This window comes from Anopheles cruzii, chromosome 3 (assembly GCF_943734635.1).
Source record: "Anopheles cruzii chromosome 3, idAnoCruzAS_RS32_06, whole genome shotgun sequence".
Lineage (NCBI taxonomy): Eukaryota > Metazoa > Arthropoda > Insecta > Diptera > Culicidae > Anopheles > Anopheles cruzii.
In genome coordinates, this window is record NC_069145.1 from 51,210,781 (window position 1) to 51,228,425 (window position 17,645).

Below are 17,645 nucleotides of genomic sequence, written 5' to 3' on the forward strand. Positions count from 1 at the left end.
AAAGATTAACCCCCACCGACGATCGGAGGCATCGTCACCGGCACGAGTAAAAGTGCAAGTAGTTCTGCTTTTTCTCATTTCTCCGCGTGACTCGTTTTCGGAGGGGTGACCGATTGTTTATATATATTATACGGCGAACGGATGTAAACAATTGTCAGTCAATTTGAAACAGCAACTAAAAGAAGACCTCTGCTCCGAGTAGTTTCACTGTTCATCTCGTCTTCTTCGGGAAGGATGAAAACCCGATGGAACCGCGTGGTTAGTGACATACAACTATTTACAATTTAGAACTAACTGCTGTATGAGTGTTCAATCAGAGTGTTGTTTTGAAACAATCGATAGACATCTTGAAATGCCTAAGTGGTTTGTTTCTTAGTATCGTTAGTACAATCGTTGTTTAATCGTAAATCGTTAAGTAAACTAAACTGTGGATGCGTAATTGAACAAAAAACAACAGAATGAACATCTGTAGTGACCATAAAAAGTACACAACAATCCTTATGGAACAGCATTTGGAAAGTGGAAATAGTTAATTCATATTATCCTCACTTAACCGGAAGCAGATTCTTTGTGCACATGCGAAATCGAAAAGACGGACTTTTGAACTAATCAGCTGATATAATTCGTCTTGAGACTTTTCTAAAGTTCAAAAACTCCTACCAAATTGTATAAAGTCTTAGATGAACAAAACTAAAGTTCCATAGTTGAATGTTGCAACAAATAAGGTTCTCTAGTTGATTCAAACAAAAACTGAAAACAGTATAAAACTTAAAAAAGGAGCCCAAAACAGCAGTGTGATAGTTCCTGTTTCTTTTCTAAAAATAAATTAAATCTTATACAATCAAAATCGACTTTTAAAACCTTGCGGTTCGAATTCAACGAAGAAACGAGTGTATGAGAAACTACTATTTAACTTTTCTTTGTTGCTTGCTTGAAGAGCTGTCTTGCTTGCTGTTGTCAATCAAATTTCTAGCTTTGTGAGAGCGTCTGAAGTTGAAAGTGGCTAAGTTGATTCATGGTTCATTAACACAGTCTTAAACAAAAGTCACGTAGATCCGTTATACTTAAACTTGAAACATGTCTAAGCATATACGACTTATGCCAAGGAAAGTGAATCGATACCACCAGGCTTAGTCACTCTTGATGTATTACTATACGGACGACTACTAAAGGGGCAAATGCAAACACAGAACCAAGGTTAGGTTTTAGAGAAGTGTGATATTTACAATAATTTGCTCGAAACTAAATGTGAGTGCTGCATTTCTTTCTAGTCAGTGTGTTACTCAATCAGTCATCCAAAAAGTAGCTCATAACCACCCACACGGTTTGCTTAACGCTCGGCGATATACAGGATTTCTTCTGAGCAAGCACATCACTGTTCGCTCGATGGTACTTGCTTACATAATTCGGCGAATGAAACAAGTTATATTTTAGCCTAGTCATATTGTTAAGCACTGACAGTGTTTGTTAAACAGTATAGTTCGAATATTTAGAAAGTATTGCATATTTTGTAATACGTTTTGATCTTCAACTATCACTGTTAGGATAATCACTCCGCTCAACACATTCATATGTGCATCTTAGTACGATACAATTGGCTCATATTGGCTCTTCATGCCGTAGTTGTATTGATGTCTTCGTTGTGCCATAAGCCTGCTAATCAATAGTACACGACTTACTACTCTGGTGATCAACACTTCGCTACCCGTTTACATCCGCTTCCGATTTTCAATCGTAGCCTTAACACCATGCAACTGTAACATCATGTGAACATCGAACACTTTCATCTTCCGATTGAGTAACGAAAACTCTCAATCTCTTATTTATTTTATGTTACCTGTAACTTAGAGGTCACTTTGTTGCTGTCAGTTGCACACATTGCATTGTTGCATTGTCAATGGTTAATTGTTTCGTCATGAACAATGCTGGCAATTTCATACATCTACTTACAATTAAATCGTAGCAATTATGTTTCCACGTGACGGTTTTCCATGGCATCTGTTTCTTATTCTCTCTTGCAGCTAACTATCACATTGATAGTAATATTGTATACACCTGTGGTAACACCGAAAGCCATCATCGATCAGAAAGCCAAAGAAACACAAAACACTAACGATCCGACACCAGCTCACAAGCGCATAGGATATGACTACCCAGCACCTGCAGATCCCATAGCATTCGACGATCACGAACATAAGGTTCCAGAGTCGATTCCGCTGCTTCAACATGAAGCACACATCGGTCAATACGATGACAATCTGCACCAAAACTTTGACGAGTCACATCATCATCATCATCACCTTGAAGATCAGCATGATCCGGGCTATTGGAAAAAAAAATTAATATGGAAAGAGGGCTGGAAAAAGATTTGGAAGCCTGGCAAAAAGCAAATATGGAAATCGGACTTCAAAAAAATTTGGAAACCGATTTGGGTATCAACGGAAATACCTATTTGGAAGGATATTCAAGTCCCTGCGTGGAAACAGATTTGGAAACCCGTTTGGAAGGAAATTCAAGTCCCGGCATGGAAAGAAATTCAGGTGGCTGACTGGAAGAAAATTTGGAAACCGATATGGGTCCCTATCAAGGTTCCCGCATGGAAGGATATTCAAGTGGCTGCGTGGAAACAAATTTGGAAACCCGTTTGGAAGGAAATTCAAGTTGCAGATTTTAAAAATGTGCAGGTCCCCGCTTGGAAACAGTATTGGTATCCCGAATGGGTGAAGATAGGTATTATATCTGTTCACTGTTATAGACTGACTATAGGTGGCTGGTTATAGACTGACTTTATTGAACGTATCGTATCGTATTGTAACTTAACACTAACACAACTATTATATCCTGTACTACACTACATTCTCCCGGCTTAACCGACCAGGTTGGCCCTTCAACCTGTCCGACCTTCGAACGGCGGGGTAAGTGCGACTCACTTCTTGTACGTTTCTTATGACCCTATGGCTGGCGCGAACGCCGGATTCGGCCCGATGGCCGCTTGTATCGTGCCTCTCCAGCTGTCTCGGCACGCTGCCCTGCCTCTCCAGTCGCCTAAACCGAGCAGGTCCTTGCTGGCCTTACGGCCGTTGCCTTCCCATCGGGCTCTTGGTATCCTGCCGTGCATCGTTCCCAATAGCGTTTTTTTTTTGGTATCTTTGCCTCATTCATCCGTATAATATGGCCCGCCAATCGCAATTTTTGTTTCTTCATCATGGTGGAGACCTCTGGTTCATCAAACACTTCATAGATTTCTCTATTATGCCTAATCCTCCAGTACTCTCCATCGTTCATTGGACCTAGTATTCTTCTGGGGATCTTTCTCTGGAAGGCATTTAATCTGTTTTCTTGGGACTGAGTCAGGACCCAGTTCTCCGATCCATAGCACAAGACAGGGCGGATTATGGTTTTGTACAGTCTTAGTTTGCCCTGTCTGTGCACTGTCTCCGGTTGGCACTGTCTTTTGACTCGCCAGGTTGGTCCCTAGGTACACGAAATTTCCGACATTCCCAAGATTGTGATCGGCAGTTGTGTTGTTTTTGTTTGAGGACGCTGTCTGCGGGACTGCGATATGACCTTTGTTTTATCCTCGTTTATTTTGAGACCTGACTGTTCTGCAGCTCTGTCCAGTGGCAGAAAGTTTTAAAAATTTACTTGACGAGTGGTGTTAGCCGACTGACTCAAGACAGCCGTTGTGTCTTTATTTGTATCATCGCATTTGACAGGTGCCAAGGTTGTCACAAGCAGAGGTGAAATGGCTCACTTTTCAACAGAAAGATCTCTGTGGCTTGTGATCGAGACATAATATTAATGTCATCCACATATGCAACTATCTGTGTCAATTTAGTGCAGAGTGTCCCCTTTGTGTCCTCTGGAATTATGCGGATCACTCGTTCCAGGGCAAGATTGAACAATATAGGAGAGCATTTCCCAGCATTTCTGGAGAATGTTTTTGACACAAAATATTTGATCAGCTGTTGATCTTCCCGGTCTGAAGTCACCTATAATGGTCTCCGCTATTGGTCTCGAACACCTTGGCCCACACCTTGTATGCCGCACATAATAGAGCTATCCCTCTGTAGTTAGTACAGTCCAGGCGGTCTCCTTTCTGGTATACTGGTGTTATAATACTCTTTCGCCATTCTTCGGGTATGCATTCCGTGGTCCAGATTTTCAGTATTAGTTTGTGCATCGTGATGGCTAAATTGTTACCGCCGTGTTTGAGTAAATCCCCGGATATCTCATCCATACCAGCAGCTTTATTATTTTTGAGTTGGGCTATGACCGTTCCTACCTCTATTTCTGTTGGGATTGCGTAGTTTTCGTCCCTATTTATGGTAGTTTCCCGATGGGTTATGTCGGTTTTGGAGTTGGGGTTTAGTGATTCTGAGAAATAATCAACCCATCTTTCTTTTATGTTTGCCATATCTCCTCTGATATTTCCCTCTGCGTCCTTACACATTATTGTACGAGGTGTGAAACTCTCTGTCGGCAGTTCTTCGCATATTACCATATGCTTCCATCTTAGCTCTAGTTGGTATCTGTAGGTAGTTTGTGTATGCAGCTGTTTTCACGTCAACTGCTATTATGCACTCCTGATCGAACCAATCTTTGTTTTTCGATTTGTGTCTCTCTCCGATTATTTTTGAATAATAATAGTTTCATGCTATTTGGCAACGAAATTGTGATCTCACCAAGTAATGATCTGAGATAATTGCCCCTCTGCTGCTTTTCACGTTCAGTATGTTGTTGGATATTCTCTTATCTACTATAATATTATCGATCTGGTTAAATGTTCTTCCGTCTGTTGACGCCCATGTTTGCTTGTGTATATCTTTTCTGGGAAATTGAGTAGATTTGATGATCATGTTTCTACTGGCTGCTAAGCCTATCAAACGTAGCCCATTGAATTTTCGTGCAAACTGTCCCCCCCCCCCCTGTTATTTCTCTATGTAATAGTTCTCTGCCTACCTTAGCATTAAAAATACCCATCATGATCTAGACATCCCCGACGGGTAGTGAGTCGTATGCGTTGATTAATAAGGAGTAGCATTCCTCCTTAGTGTTATCATCTTTTTCCTCTGTGGGGCATGTGCGTACTTACTTTTACAGATTATAGTGCTTACTTTTTAAGCGGATCATGTAGATCCGTTCGTTTACTGGTCGAAATGATGTAACAGATATTCTTGGGCATTTCTATATATCAAATGCGACTCCAAATTCTTTAACCCCAGCAGGTTTCCCGCTTTTGAAGTACGTATAATCAGATCTATCTTCAACTCCTTGTTCAATCCAATATGTCTCCTGGATGGTTAGTATATTAATTCTATACTTAACCAGGTGGTGTAGCAGTTCTTTCACTGCTCCTGCTTTATTCAGTGATTTTGCATTTCATGTTCCTAAAGAGGCGTTCGGTAGGCGTTTCCATGGTCGTGATCGTTGAGTCCGTTCTATTCGAAGCTTTGATATAAGTTCCTGAACGGTGGTTGTTTTACGGGGGAAGGTTAGCCTGCCGCCCAATCTAGGTTTTGGTCCGCCCTGACTATTTCATTTCATCAGTACCACCCAGTTTGGGAGGCTTTCGCCTATCCGCCACCTGGGGAGGCGCCCGATGGGAGACTAGACACTCCACACGGACAGCTATGACCCTGGCTTGGAAAATGGGAATGAACCTCGACTTGACGCAACTGTTTCTGGTGGACTAGTTGGGCATTCCCTTGTATCAGAATTAGATATAAAGTCGGACTGACTCTTTTCAATATACTAGCCGGAATCCAGCGTACTACCTCTTTGAAGTGATTTCTGTACATCACCCGGTCTCCCTGCCTAAATTGAGCGTTTACTGTTTGCAAATTGTTTTTATCCGGATGATTCAACGGTTTAAGTTTACTTAACACCGTACGGGGAGTAAACTTGAAAATTCTATGACTGGGTGGCTCCTTAGTCACGGCGGACGGTGAATTTCTATACTGGAGCAAGAACTTGTTTACCTTCCTATTCAATGACAATGTCTGGTACCTCGCGTCCAACATGAACTGTTTAAGCACATCCTTCACAGCCCGCACTCCTCGTTCCGCTAGCCCATTGGACTGCGGATGGTACGGTGGTGTTTTCTTCAACTCTATCCCACTCTCCATCACAAAATTAACAAATGCTGCCGAATTAAAAGGTGGAACATTATCCGTTACTATTTCTTTCGGCAACCCAAAGTTCGCTAAAAAAGACTCTATTTGTTCTATGATGTCATTAGCTCTTGCTAAATTCAGCAAGCAAACATCTATAAACTTAGTATATGCGTCTACTATGATCAGTTCGGGCCTCCCAATGAAACAGATCTAGGTGTATCCGCTCAAAAGGTTCATCACATGACGGCCACTTTGTGGTGACGATCTCCCTTGGGACGGGTTGACGCACCTGACAAACTTGACACGCATTCACATAGTTCGCTACCTCTTTGTCGAACCCTTTCCACCAAATAAATCTCCTAGCATTAATTTTGATTTTTACGACATGCTCGTGGTTGCTATGGAACATTTCTAATATGCTCATTTTCGAACTGTATGGTATTTGGTGCATTTGGTGCTGTATGGTGTCCTTTCGTTGATGGCTTTTTATGAGTGAAACATCAACTTCCAAACATTCGTGTAGCACATTTATCACTAGACTGATATTTTCTTCATCTGACTCTTCTGGCAACGGCGATTGCGACATTGCATCCACATTATTCATGAACTTGCCTGCCCTGTGTTCAATTTCATAATTATAGTTTGACAAAAATAGCGCCCAGCGTTGCGCCCAAAGTCTCGCCGCTGCAATTGACGATGTTCCTTTCGATGGATTAAACATTTCTTTAACTCCGCTGTTATCCGTCATTAACTTAAATCTCCTTCCATATAGATACTTTTGAAATTTTTTAATTACAAATATGACTGCTATCGCTCCTCTATGCACTTGAGCATAATTTTGCTGTACCACCGGCAGTGTTGATAATGGCATCCACTTGCAACACCAAAGGTTTGAGTGCCTCATACAGAACTTGCCGGCACTTATTGTATGCCAAACGGCATACGCGTGTATTGATAAAACCCCTTGTGTGTATTTATGGTACAAATTTCTCGCGACACTTGCAAATATGCAACCGTTAAGTATATTGTACAAAATACGCGCCAGTTCGAAATTTTTGTGAAAATATCCTCGATTAACGGTAACGGGTAGTGCTCCATCGATAAACATTTGTTTAGTAGCGCTTTACCATCTAGATACAAACGTAATCTTCCGTCTTTTCTCTGCACTACGACTATGGGGCTTGCCCATTTTGATAATCGCGTTGGTACTAACACTCCCATCTAACTAGTCTCTTCCCATTAGCGGTGAGACTCCCTCTCGGTTGGTATGACGACCAACCATAGTTTATTTTTTCTTCCGTTTACTCGGTTTTCCAAGTTTACAGCTATCCGACCTATCCGATTCACAGTATGTCTCGAGGCTGTAATGGTAACAGCAGATTGGTTTTAAATATATCCTTATACGTTTTGACGCTAATCACACTCACGCAGGCACCGCAATCAATCTCAAACTCCAATGCGCGCCCGTTACACGATGACTCTATGACTTCTGCCTAACTCACTCCTGTATCGCAACCTTTAACTTTCCTTGACTTGACTTGACGAAGCTGACTTGACTTCGACTTTTTGACTTTATCCTCGTCGCCACTATTATATCTTGACACTGTGGTGGCTGGTTATAGACTGACTTTATTGAACGTATCGTATCGTATCGTAACTTAACATTAACACATTTTTTTTATTCTGTTCTACACTACAATAGGCATACCGGGCGAAAAGTATCTCGGAAAGGACGAACACGGTTGGGAGTACACGAGCCACGATTTGTGGAAAAAGAAACTTGTATGGAAAGCGGGATGGAAAAAAATCTGGAAAACCGAACAAAAGCAAATTTGGCGCACAGACAAAAAGCTCGAATGGAAAGCCGCATGGAAGCAAATTTGGCATTCGGCCAAAAAACAAATATGGATAGAAGATAAAAAGCTTGCGTGGAAAGAAGCTTGGAAACAAATTTGGAGAACGGAAAAGAAACAGATATGGGTGCCAGACAAAAAACTGGAATGGAAGGCCGCTTGGGTACAAATTTGGAAACCGAGTAAAAAACTAGCGTGGGTCCCAGACAAAAAACTTGAATGGAAAGAAGCATGGAAACAAATTTGGGTCCCTGATTATAAAGAAATATGGCTCCCTGCGTGGAAAAAAATCTGGAAGCCCGTGTGGATATCCGAGTGGTTCCCGTCACCAGACCATCACGACCATCACGATCACCACCAAGTTCATGATTGGGACCGTAAAGATACCTTCTTTGCAAGAAAAGAAGAAAAACTCATATTTAAAAGGAGCGATCCTTCTATTGAACACTCGAAAACTATCGAGCAGACCTCCAGACCATCGGATGATCCTGGAAAACCGGCTATGGCCAAAACAGACGCAATAGAAAAGACATCCAACGTTGGATTTTCTCCCTAATATACCTGTTAGATTAATTAAAAACAAAGTCAACTAGTGTTATGATACATGTATTGTGTGAAGCTGCGTATTTGAATATGTAAAAATAATGTAAGAAGATTCTTCTATCTTTGACTCGCTTAATCAAAAGAAGAAAAGTCCTAAATGGTGATGTCAGGTGCAGACATGATTCTAATACTCTGACAATCTATCAGCCATTGTTTAGTGTTACTAGCTACAAATGTAATTCATTCCACGACGTACAATACACCAAAATAACTCACAAAATTAATGGTATAATTACCAAGTAAAAATATCCGTGTACAGCACAAGTCATCAAATTATTCAATAAAGAAAGCAACAGTTGTTTATTTAAAGACAAAGATAAGGTTTATCAAACACAACAAGGATAGTTTTTTATATTTTTCAAAACCATTTTTAAAGGAGATTTATCTTTTAACAGCAGACATGATGCATAAATGTTCTACACAACTCTTAGCATGGAAATCACTAGGACTCTACAAATAAAGATGCGCCATAAGGCGATATGAGTTGTGTTATTTATCAGAATTATTTATCACTGTTTGATACTTTTAGTATGCGTAAAAAACTTTACACACGAAACATTAAAAACGATAGCTGAATAAACATCTGTAGTGACTATAAAGAACACACAACATTCGAAAGTGGAAGTAATTATTAGGTCTAGGTGTTAATTCGTGCGGTTTTACAATACATGGCACTGCTCACTAAGTATAACGAATATTTTTGAAATGAAATATGTGTTTGACAGCTACTGTCATTACGCATCTAACGCAGTATATGTTTTTTTGCTAAAGTGCAATCAACACCTTTTATAAGCATTTGAACATGTCAAGTTTTGTTCCTTGTAGAGTAGTTTTGCGGGGAGTACTTTTTCATTACTGCTTGCACGGCAGCAAAATGGGTTCTTGTACCGAATCGTCACTGGTTATGAAAAGGGGAGTTATTACAAGAACCCTAAACGCAAAAAACCCTGCATACAGCTTGGTGAACCAGGGCCACCGCAACTAAAGCAAAATATTCCTTGCGCAAAGATTATGCTGTGCATATGGTGGGATATGAAAGGTGTGGTATACTTTGAGCTTTTAAAACCTTATTAAATTGTTGAAGGACAATCCCATAAACCACAATTAATCCATTTGAAGTAAAGCTTTGGCCATGAAACGACGGAAATGGGATAAAAGACATGATAAGCTGATTTTTAAAAAGGCAAAACTCGATCCCACATCGCAAAACCGGTCAAAACCTATCTCGAAAATGTCGGATGGGAACTATTAACTCCCCCGCGCTATTCACCAGATGTTGCTTTTTCTGACTAGTATTTGTTCCGTTACATGAGTAACGATTTGGCAGCACAGCGGTTCTTCTCTTATGAAGGTATAGAAAAATGGGTCTCTGACTGGATCGCTGATAAGGATAAGAATTTCTATCGACACAGAATCGAGGAATTACCCGAAAGATGGGAGAAAGTCGTCGCTAACGACGGGCAATACTTTCAATAAGTTAGTTATACGTTATGTTGTTGTAATTAGGTTATAAATATTGAATAAAAACCGCACGAATTAACACCTAGACCTAATATTATAATTACTAATTATATAAGAATAATTACTACAATCCTCACTTAATCGGAAGCAGCTGCTTTGTGCACATGCGACCTCGAAAAGACGGACGTTTGATAACGGACGAACTTATATGCATAAGCTTAGAGACTTTTCAAAAAGTCTAATCAAAAGTTGAATAAATAAATTGAATCTTAGATAATCAAAATCGACCTATAAAACCTTGCGGTTCGAAACTAGTGCATGAGAAACTATAGTTATATGCCACATACACATATCAAACTTTTTTTTTCTTCTGTACCATAGAGACTTTGAGTCATATCAAACTGATGATCTGAGTACGAACGGTACATCAGCATGTGCCCCAAAAGGTCGGACAGCGACGATATCGTTAATCAAGCACAATGATCACAGACCGATGCCCTGAGTACAGATGGTACAGCAGGTAGCGTTTCCCAACAGATCGTATCGTTGGTTGAAAGAAGAGTGATCAGGCAAAACGAGAAAGGTTGCACGCACCGGGTCATCCAATAGATAAGGCAGTTCTTCTGCAGCCTCCAGCTCGCGCGATTACTTACTCATCGCTGTCTCAAAATATCAAAATCAATAAGTGTGTTTGGTTGCCTTATAAATCAGGTTAATAAACATATCACTTGCTTGGTGTTGCCAATCAAATTTCTAGCTTTGTGAGAGCGCCATTATCACGCTTTTAGGGAACGAGCTCTTTGCATAAAGTTGACCACCCTGTACTTAAACATTTAAAATATCTAAACATACGTGGTTTGTATAAACAGTATCGCAACATTTGAATTTCCGCGGGCTACGTATATTCGATTTTCTATTTTTTGTGGCGTTACGTTGCTTCTCACTTATGGTGACTAGTTCCGCCATTTTGAGTTATCAGTCAATTTTTGACAGCATGTTTTAGCTCATTGTCGATTTTTGTCTACTCCAAAAAATGGATGGCAAAGAATTTACATCAAATTTTGTGTGAAAAACTAAATAAATTGCGCGTACGCATTCCGAATGTTGACTAGCCACTATGGTCTCGAACGAGTATAGATTATAAAAAGTTTGATTCTAAATACTATTTGCATTTTAGCCTAGCCATATTGTTAGGCACTGGTAGTGTTTGTTAAACAGTATAGCTCGAATATTTAGAAAGTATTGCATATTTTGTAATACGTTTTGATCTTCAACTATCACTCCGCTCAACACATTCATATGTGTATCTTAGTACGATACAATTGGCTCATATTGGCTGCCGTAGTTGTATTGATGTCTTCGTTGTGCCATAAGCCTGCTAATCAATAGTACACGACTTACTACTCTGGTGATCAACACTTCGCTACCCGTTTACATCCGCTTCCGATTTTCAATCGTAGCCTTAACACCATGCAACTGTAACACCATGTAACATCGAACACTTTCATCTTCCGATTGAGTAACGAAAACTCTTAATCTCCTATTTATTTTATGTTACCTGTAACTTAGAGGTCACTTTGTTGCTGTCGGCTGAACACATTGTATTGTTGCATTGTTAATGGTTGATTGTTTCGTCATGAACTTCGAACGTCAACGATTTTTCAAATAAAAGTTCAAATATCGAAAAATATAAGCCGTTTTTGTTTTATAACCAAATGAAAAAATGCAAACTAATTTGCTCACCCTATATGATAGAGACTTTGAGCTGCAATAGCCTAACATTCGTCACTTCACATCCCAGGTGTCTCAGTTCTCGCTTTCATTTGTGATTCACCAGTACGAGCCTTCACAAAGGGTAATGTAATAAAGAATACAGAAAACAAAATTATAATTATATGTATTATAATTATTATAGGTGTGAATTGAATTTCGCGAATTTCAACTCCAAACAAGGATGTTTAAAATACGAGGCTGTAGGTTTCTGTGAAGCCAACACAACAGTGTTTCTTACTGTGGAAGGCGTAAGAAGAACAGATGCCAAATTCCGTCAAGGAGAATACGTCGACCACTGCAAATTTGCAACGCCGTTGCCAGAAATACCCAACTTTGATAGAATGGAAAATGTGATAGGCTCCATTTGATTGACTTAGGAATTATGAAACGGCTTTTACCGTGGAAGGACGGAACTTTGGGTTTCAATGCTAAATTGACTGCTCAACAAGTGAACGAAGTATCCAAGAAACTTCTCTGATGGATCTCCAGAAAGCATCCGAATTTGGCCCCCGCTACAAATGACTCGACTTCCTGATACAGACCTTAGAAAAAGCAAATTATGCCCGAATGACAGTTGAACATAAAATTATTTATCGATCGAAACGAACATCGAATATTCAAACAAACAAACAAATATGATCTTAATTTTATAAGAATAGACAAAACGCAAATAAAATTTCAAACGTAGAGTACTATTTTATATGTTGTGGTGGTTTCCTTATTTTTGCCGCTTTCGAATGCACATGGTTTAGTATGGCCAGCTTCGAAAAAACGAATGAGGATCAAGTAGGAGAATCTTAATACATAATAACGCCAAATATGGTCTATCGAACTTCCGCCTGACTTTTCGTTACATATTAGCCAACGACGAGTGGTTTTTGTTCGACCGACGCGATCGTTTCTAAAAGACCTCTGGTTGATACATTTACACAAACAGTGGAACGGGATGGTTGGGCTATCGTAGAATATCTCAGACACCGTTTCGAAGAGATTGAACAGCGGAAAGCACAAGGTTCTGCAGAAACATGTAATGTAATGTAATGTAATGTAATGTAATTCTTGTATTTCATCTGATCGTAACAACTCTTGGGACTAAGTTTCGTTGAATTTCAGCAGTGACAAGACGAAGTGTTTGGCGGTAGTAGCCGTTACAAGCAGATCAGTTGTTCAGCTTTTCGCTCGCCCTTATTAAAGAGTAAATTGCCGTAGCTTCTTGGTTGATTTTACTGCATTTTACTACTTAAACTGCTGAGCGCCAAAAGTGTTTCCTAACAATAAAATACCCTGCTACGGAGCCTTTACTAAAACACGTTTTAACCGTACCTGGCCGGAAATGGATTAGTTAGCACGGCCTTTAGCGACGGACAGTGCACTATAAAACTTCAACGATGGCCACCTGTTTTCTTGTCCTTGACGGAGATGGTCAACGTACCTTTTAAATGAAAGAATAATAAAATGCACGGCCAGTGGTCAGCGTTTTGCAGTTAAACTCTTAAGTATCACATAAGATCACATAAGATCATCACGCAAACAGGAAGCCTGTGGTAGTGTGGCATCTTGCACTACGGTCGACTGCTAAGACTGTACCATGGCCTGGTTTTACCAGTTGGAAATTTCACGAGTGCGTTCCAGTGGCGGTTTTCTGTGGGAAGAGAAAGAACACGAAAAGGAAAAGATACGGTATGTCCGTTGAGTAAGTGCAGACCAAGCTGGTAGTGCAAGTTGTGCGCATTACGGAAGCATTCGCGAGAGGGCAACTTTGTGCAGTGATGGGGACATGGCAGCAGCCGATGCAATGCTGGAGGTCGAGTCTTGTGAGATCGTCCGCTGAATGGCCTGCGGCGGAGTCTGTTGCGCACGTCGGAAGGGATAGGGCCACGGTGATTTGGGAATGTCGTGCTGGAAGCCTCGATTTTCGATGCCCATTTTGTCGGTGTTCTGGTCACGTGTCTTCGACGACAGGCGGCTGGGAAGAAAAGATCATAAGTACGCCGTTTTCCGGAGGGTCGAGTCGAAGTAAAAACTACTAACCGCAGAATGCGCGATCCGAGACCCGGTGGCTCTTCTAGCCCTTTGCTGTTTCGCTTGCGATACCGAACGTCGTGGGATTCTTCGAGGATTACGTGCCAATCGTACGGTGTGTCGTAGTATACCTACAGACGTAACAAAGAACGATTTAATTTGTCGCATTCTATCCGACAATTCTCAAAAGTTCCCTACCTCTAGAATGGTCGAGAAGCGATGTGGCCATACGAGGTCAATAATAGAAATAACCAAGCCTATCGCAAAGCATAAAACTCCTGCCAAGTCGGATTAAAATGTGAATTTTAGTTATTGCTTATACGGAAACCATTATAAACATCGAGATACCTGCGACGAGCACTAGATAGAAACACCACCCGAGATGGAAGTCAATTCGGGCGGCCTCGATGACGATCATTAGCGGACGTTTGTTTCTTTCGAAAATCAACAATGGAATGAAAAAAGTTTCCTAGCTTAGGCTAGTTTTTTTTATTTCCGCATATCGCTGAGTATTTGTATGTTTATTTTTTACGTAATCTTCTCTCATTCATTATTTTAACAAATAATGAATTTAATCTTTCAACAACTAGTGCTTTTTGTATAACTGCAAATCTATTGTTTATCCGTTGATTCACATTACGAATCGGAAAGGTTCCGCAACAGGCTGGAAGTAGAACACAAAAAGATGTTAAAAGAACAAATTATTCACAAGTATTCATTATAAAAAGATGAGAACAAACCTTGCATTATCTAATATATTGTTGAAATTATTAATCATATCAATACCGTCCAACTTGATCCGATCAAGATTTTCTTTGCGTTGTTTAAGCTCGTCAAGCTTCATATTCTTGTCAGTTCGATGAATATGTACGCTCGATTGAGTATTTTTCGTCATATTTCCGATGTCACCCTGAAAATTGTTTATCAAAACATTGAAGTTCGTACAAAATGAAACAGATCGTAATCCGATAACTTACCAACAAACGTTGAATGTTTTCGATTTTTGCAGAATTATCCCGCATTTGCTGTTTGACATTTTTTATAGAATTCAATTCATCCCTTTCATATTGCTGTCTGTTCGTGTTGCTTTGCTTGCTAATCATATCCGCCGTTGTTGATTCCAGCATTGCGCTGTGCTCTGGTACGCCAAATTCACAATTCAATTAATTAGTGAGAAGTACAAATTATAAAACTACACCCAAAACTTTTACCTATCACTATTATATCTTTGTCGATTGATGAATTGTTTTTGCATGCCGCCAACTTTTCAGCACTAGTTTCTAGAACAGTCCATAGCGCGCTAGTTTCAGCATCCTAAGAGAAGAGAAGCGAAGTGTACTCAATATCATTTGCATAAAGTTGCATGAAGTTATTTACCAAAGACGAAATCTTCTCGTCAACATTTTTCCAGAAATCCTCCATCGTGAACTCTAACCTTGTCAAGCAATCGTCAACTGTTTCACAGATCGTAGAGATGAGTACTAAATGCCGGTTAAGCCGGTTGTCATAGTGACCTTTGATGGTAGGGGACGAAGACATTTCAACACCGACTTCTTTTTCTGAGTGTTTTATCTGGTTGTTCTACATGAATCGCACATGATTTTTGTAATTTTTACATGGTGTACAACTTATAATGGCTCGTATTGCTCATTTTTTCTCATGTAAAATCACTTATTCACTTAACACTAATTACACCATTCAACAATTTCTCTCAGCAAACTGAGATTATTTTGAAAAAACATTGAAAACCAGAACAACTTGTAATCCATACTGGATTAGCGTGCAACAATATAAACATTATAAAAATAGGACCTGGTTGTTAAAAACATTTATTTTCGGATAGCCATGTTGGGTTTAATCGATTGATAAACTTCACTTGTTGTACGCGAGCAAAACACTGATGTTTGTATTTTCTGTTCATTGTTTGCTTAGATTTCTTGACACATCGTTCAATGAAAAATCTGATACGCGACACGAGAATGGTACTGCATCACAATTCCAAGATTTTCACTGCTGCGTCTGCTGAAGTGGCATTGATCTTAAGAGAAATGCCGATTTTGCTGTTTACTTTGCCTTCGGCTTAGACTTGGTTTTCTTGACAACCTTTCCCAATTTTTTCGCCTCCAGTCTGGCAGCCTTGCGCTGAGCTTTAGCGGCAAGATACAAATCCTTGCGCTCTTTCTTTCCAGGCCTTTGGGGAACATTCACCACTGGGCGCGTGTACTTCTTCTCGAACTCGGACGTAAGGTAGCCGTATTGCTGCAGAACCTCATTATGTGGTTTGGTTTTTTCTGCAACAGCAGCACGAGCTTTCCATGTGATTTTCTTTGGTAAAGTGGAAAAGAAATAAAATGTGCAATTATACCATTCTATTGTGTCTTGATGATGTCTTACCTTCAGCTTCTTCTTATGAAGATAGGACAAGCGTGCCTTGATCTTGCGTTTTGCTTCTAGGTTGTTCACAACGTCGCGGTACTTCCATCCAACTTCGTGCGCAACACGATCAACACTACAATACTGTAAAAATAGTGTAAATATAAAGCAAAATTGTTGGATGGTAACATAGTTCGCGCATGCGAAGCACTCGTAATAAGAACCATCTAAGAGCATGTATTTCAATTAAAAATGCATGCAACACAAATGTGCTTCTTACCTTCCTATCCGGGCGCAGACAAAGTTGACGGAGGGCGATCGGAACCACTAGCCGCTTCTGCGTATCGAATGGCGGAGGTATACCTTCGTACACTTTCAGGTGACGCAGCGCATTCTGGCCGCGCTTAGTTTTGTGGGGAACCATTCCTAAAATAAATGCACTCATGTGTTAGCTGCCTCTTTCAGTAGCAAACAGGAAACCAGCAGAAGCTGCTCTCCGTTCCTATGGAACAGACACAAAGCTACTTACCACGAATAGCCTTCCACAGCATTCGGCTTGGGGCACGGAAATGGAATGGACCGCGTGCCGGGTTGACATTGCAACGTTTCCGCAAATAGGCCAAAAACTTTATCTTGTTGCGGAAAAAGTGGCCTGATAGCTGCAAATCCTCACAGCGCACGACCACCACCGAGCGACCAGTCAAGATTTGCTTGGCAACGACCGAGGCCAGTCTGCCAAGCAAGTGACCACGTCCGTCGATCAAAATAGGCTGCAGTGAGACGACCAGAGAAAAGATGGTAATTTAGACATACAATTCGTAATTCATATTGAAATAATGGTGCGAAATGAAACAAATATGACTCGTATTACGAATTCCTGCTTTCACATCGGCACACTATTCCATATTTAACGAAAATTTCAACTAACCTTGCGCGAGCGTACCATTATTATCGCAAACAGTAACAAAAAGAACTCTCGGAAGCTTCGTTCGGCGGAAGTTGACTTTGACGTTTTCCAATTGCCAGAATATGGGTAACTGTCAGACAATGTTCAGTGGCTATTGTGAGGGGAATTGCTCATCTACCGTTTCTAACAGAGTCAAAACATCGCGTTGCTCTATTTTAATGTTTTTTTCTAAATTTATTTCTGTACAGTGAATGATACGAAATTATATAATTATTAGTGGCAAAGCCAGAAAGCAAAGTGATCAAACTTCCTTTTAGGTTGCTATAATTTTGCTACAAAGGTATGCATCAATGTCACTTTGCATTATTGAAAATGCTGTCAAATGAAAAACAATCCAGAAGATTGAATTTGCGTTCAAAAATGATGCTGTCAAAATATTCCAGCTGTCATTTCACGAAAAACATACCTCAGTTCAGCCTAATTTCCCAAAAATTCGTAGATTGTAAAGTTATGTAAAGTATTCTTTTACTTTATTAC

At 40.2% G+C, this 17,645-nt stretch overlaps 4 protein-coding genes across 4 annotated transcripts; 1 reads left to right on the forward strand and 3 right to left on the reverse strand.

Moving 5' to 3' along the window:
* Positions 1–234: 234 nt before the first annotated feature.
* Positions 235–8,525, forward strand: LOC128270550 (uncharacterized). Its single transcript, XM_053007960.1, has 3 exons — positions 235–258; positions 2,022–2,730; positions 7,819–8,525. Exons 1-3 carry the CDS (start codon positions 235–237, stop codon positions 8,523–8,525), a joined length of 1,440 nt encoding a protein of 479 aa, XP_052863920.1.
* A 4,441-nt stretch (positions 8,526–12,966) lies between these two features.
* Positions 12,967–14,375, reverse strand: LOC128270551 (uncharacterized). The gene is made up of 6 exons (XM_053007961.1): positions 14,361–14,375; positions 14,177–14,297; positions 14,027–14,106; positions 13,838–13,959; positions 13,542–13,772; positions 12,967–13,448 (listed from the first exon to the last, which is right to left on the reverse strand). Exons 1-6 carry the CDS (start codon positions 14,373–14,375, stop codon positions 13,406–13,408), a joined length of 612 nt encoding a protein of 203 aa, XP_052863921.1. The 3' UTR covers positions 12,967–13,405.
* Positions 14,376–14,418: 43 nt separating this feature from the next.
* On the reverse strand, positions 14,419–15,367 carry LOC128270552 (uncharacterized). Its single transcript, XM_053007964.1, has 5 exons — positions 15,206–15,367; positions 15,040–15,142; positions 14,806–14,966; positions 14,569–14,738; positions 14,419–14,492 (listed from the first exon to the last, which is right to left on the reverse strand). The coding sequence occupies exons 1-5, from the start codon at positions 15,365–15,367 to the stop codon at positions 14,465–14,467; spliced, it is 624 nt and encodes a 207-aa protein (XP_052863924.1). The 3' UTR covers positions 14,419–14,464.
* Positions 15,368–15,674: 307 nt separating this feature from the next.
* On the reverse strand, positions 15,675–17,200 carry LOC128271294 (60S ribosomal protein L13a). The gene is made up of 5 exons (XM_053008752.1): positions 17,130–17,200; positions 16,731–16,971; positions 16,482–16,627; positions 16,223–16,345; positions 15,675–16,153 (listed from the first exon to the last, which is right to left on the reverse strand). The coding sequence occupies exons 1-5, from the start codon at positions 17,145–17,147 to the stop codon at positions 15,893–15,895; spliced, it is 789 nt and encodes a 262-aa protein (XP_052864712.1). The 5' UTR covers positions 17,148–17,200; the 3' UTR covers positions 15,675–15,892.
* Positions 17,201–17,645: the final 445 nt, after the last annotated feature.

Coding starts and splice junctions, on each gene's coding strand:
- LOC128270552 (XM_053007964.1), bottom strand. CDS start 15,367: ATGTCTTCGTCCCCTACCATCAAAGGTCACTATGACAACCGGCTTAAC. Junction 15,143..15,205: donor ACGAGAAGATTTCGTCTTTG/GTAAATAACTTC, acceptor CTCTTCTCTTAG/GATGCTGAAACTAGCGCGCT. Junction 14,967..15,039: donor CAAAGATATAATAGTGATAG/GTAAAAGTTTTG, acceptor TTGGCGTACCAG/AGCACAGCGCAATGCTGGAA.
- LOC128271294 (XM_053008752.1), bottom strand. Junction 16,628..16,730: donor GCTGTGGAAGGCTATTCGTG/GTAAGTAGCTTT, acceptor CATTTATTTTAG/GAATGGTTCCCCACAAAACT. Junction 16,346..16,481: donor GTCTGCGCCCGGATAGGAAG/GTAAGAAGCACA, acceptor CTATTTTTACAG/TATTGTAGTGTTGATCGTGT.
- LOC128270551 (XM_053007961.1), bottom strand. Junction 13,960..14,026: donor GCTTCTCGACCATTCTAGAG/GTAGGGAACTTT, acceptor TTACGTCTGTAG/GTATACTACGACACACCGTA. Junction 13,773..13,837: donor CTCGGATCGCGCATTCTGCG/GTTAGTAGTTTT, acceptor TTTTCTTCCCAG/CCGCCTGTCGTCGAAGACAC.
- LOC128270550 (XM_053007960.1), top strand. CDS start 235: ATGAAAACCCGATGGAACCGCGTG. Junction 259..2,021: donor AAACCCGATGGAACCGCGTG/GTTAGTGACATA, acceptor TCTCTCTTGCAG/CTAACTATCACATTGATAGT. Junction 2,731..7,818: donor TCCCGAATGGGTGAAGATAG/GTATTATATCTG, acceptor ACACTACAATAG/GCATACCGGGCGAAAAGTAT.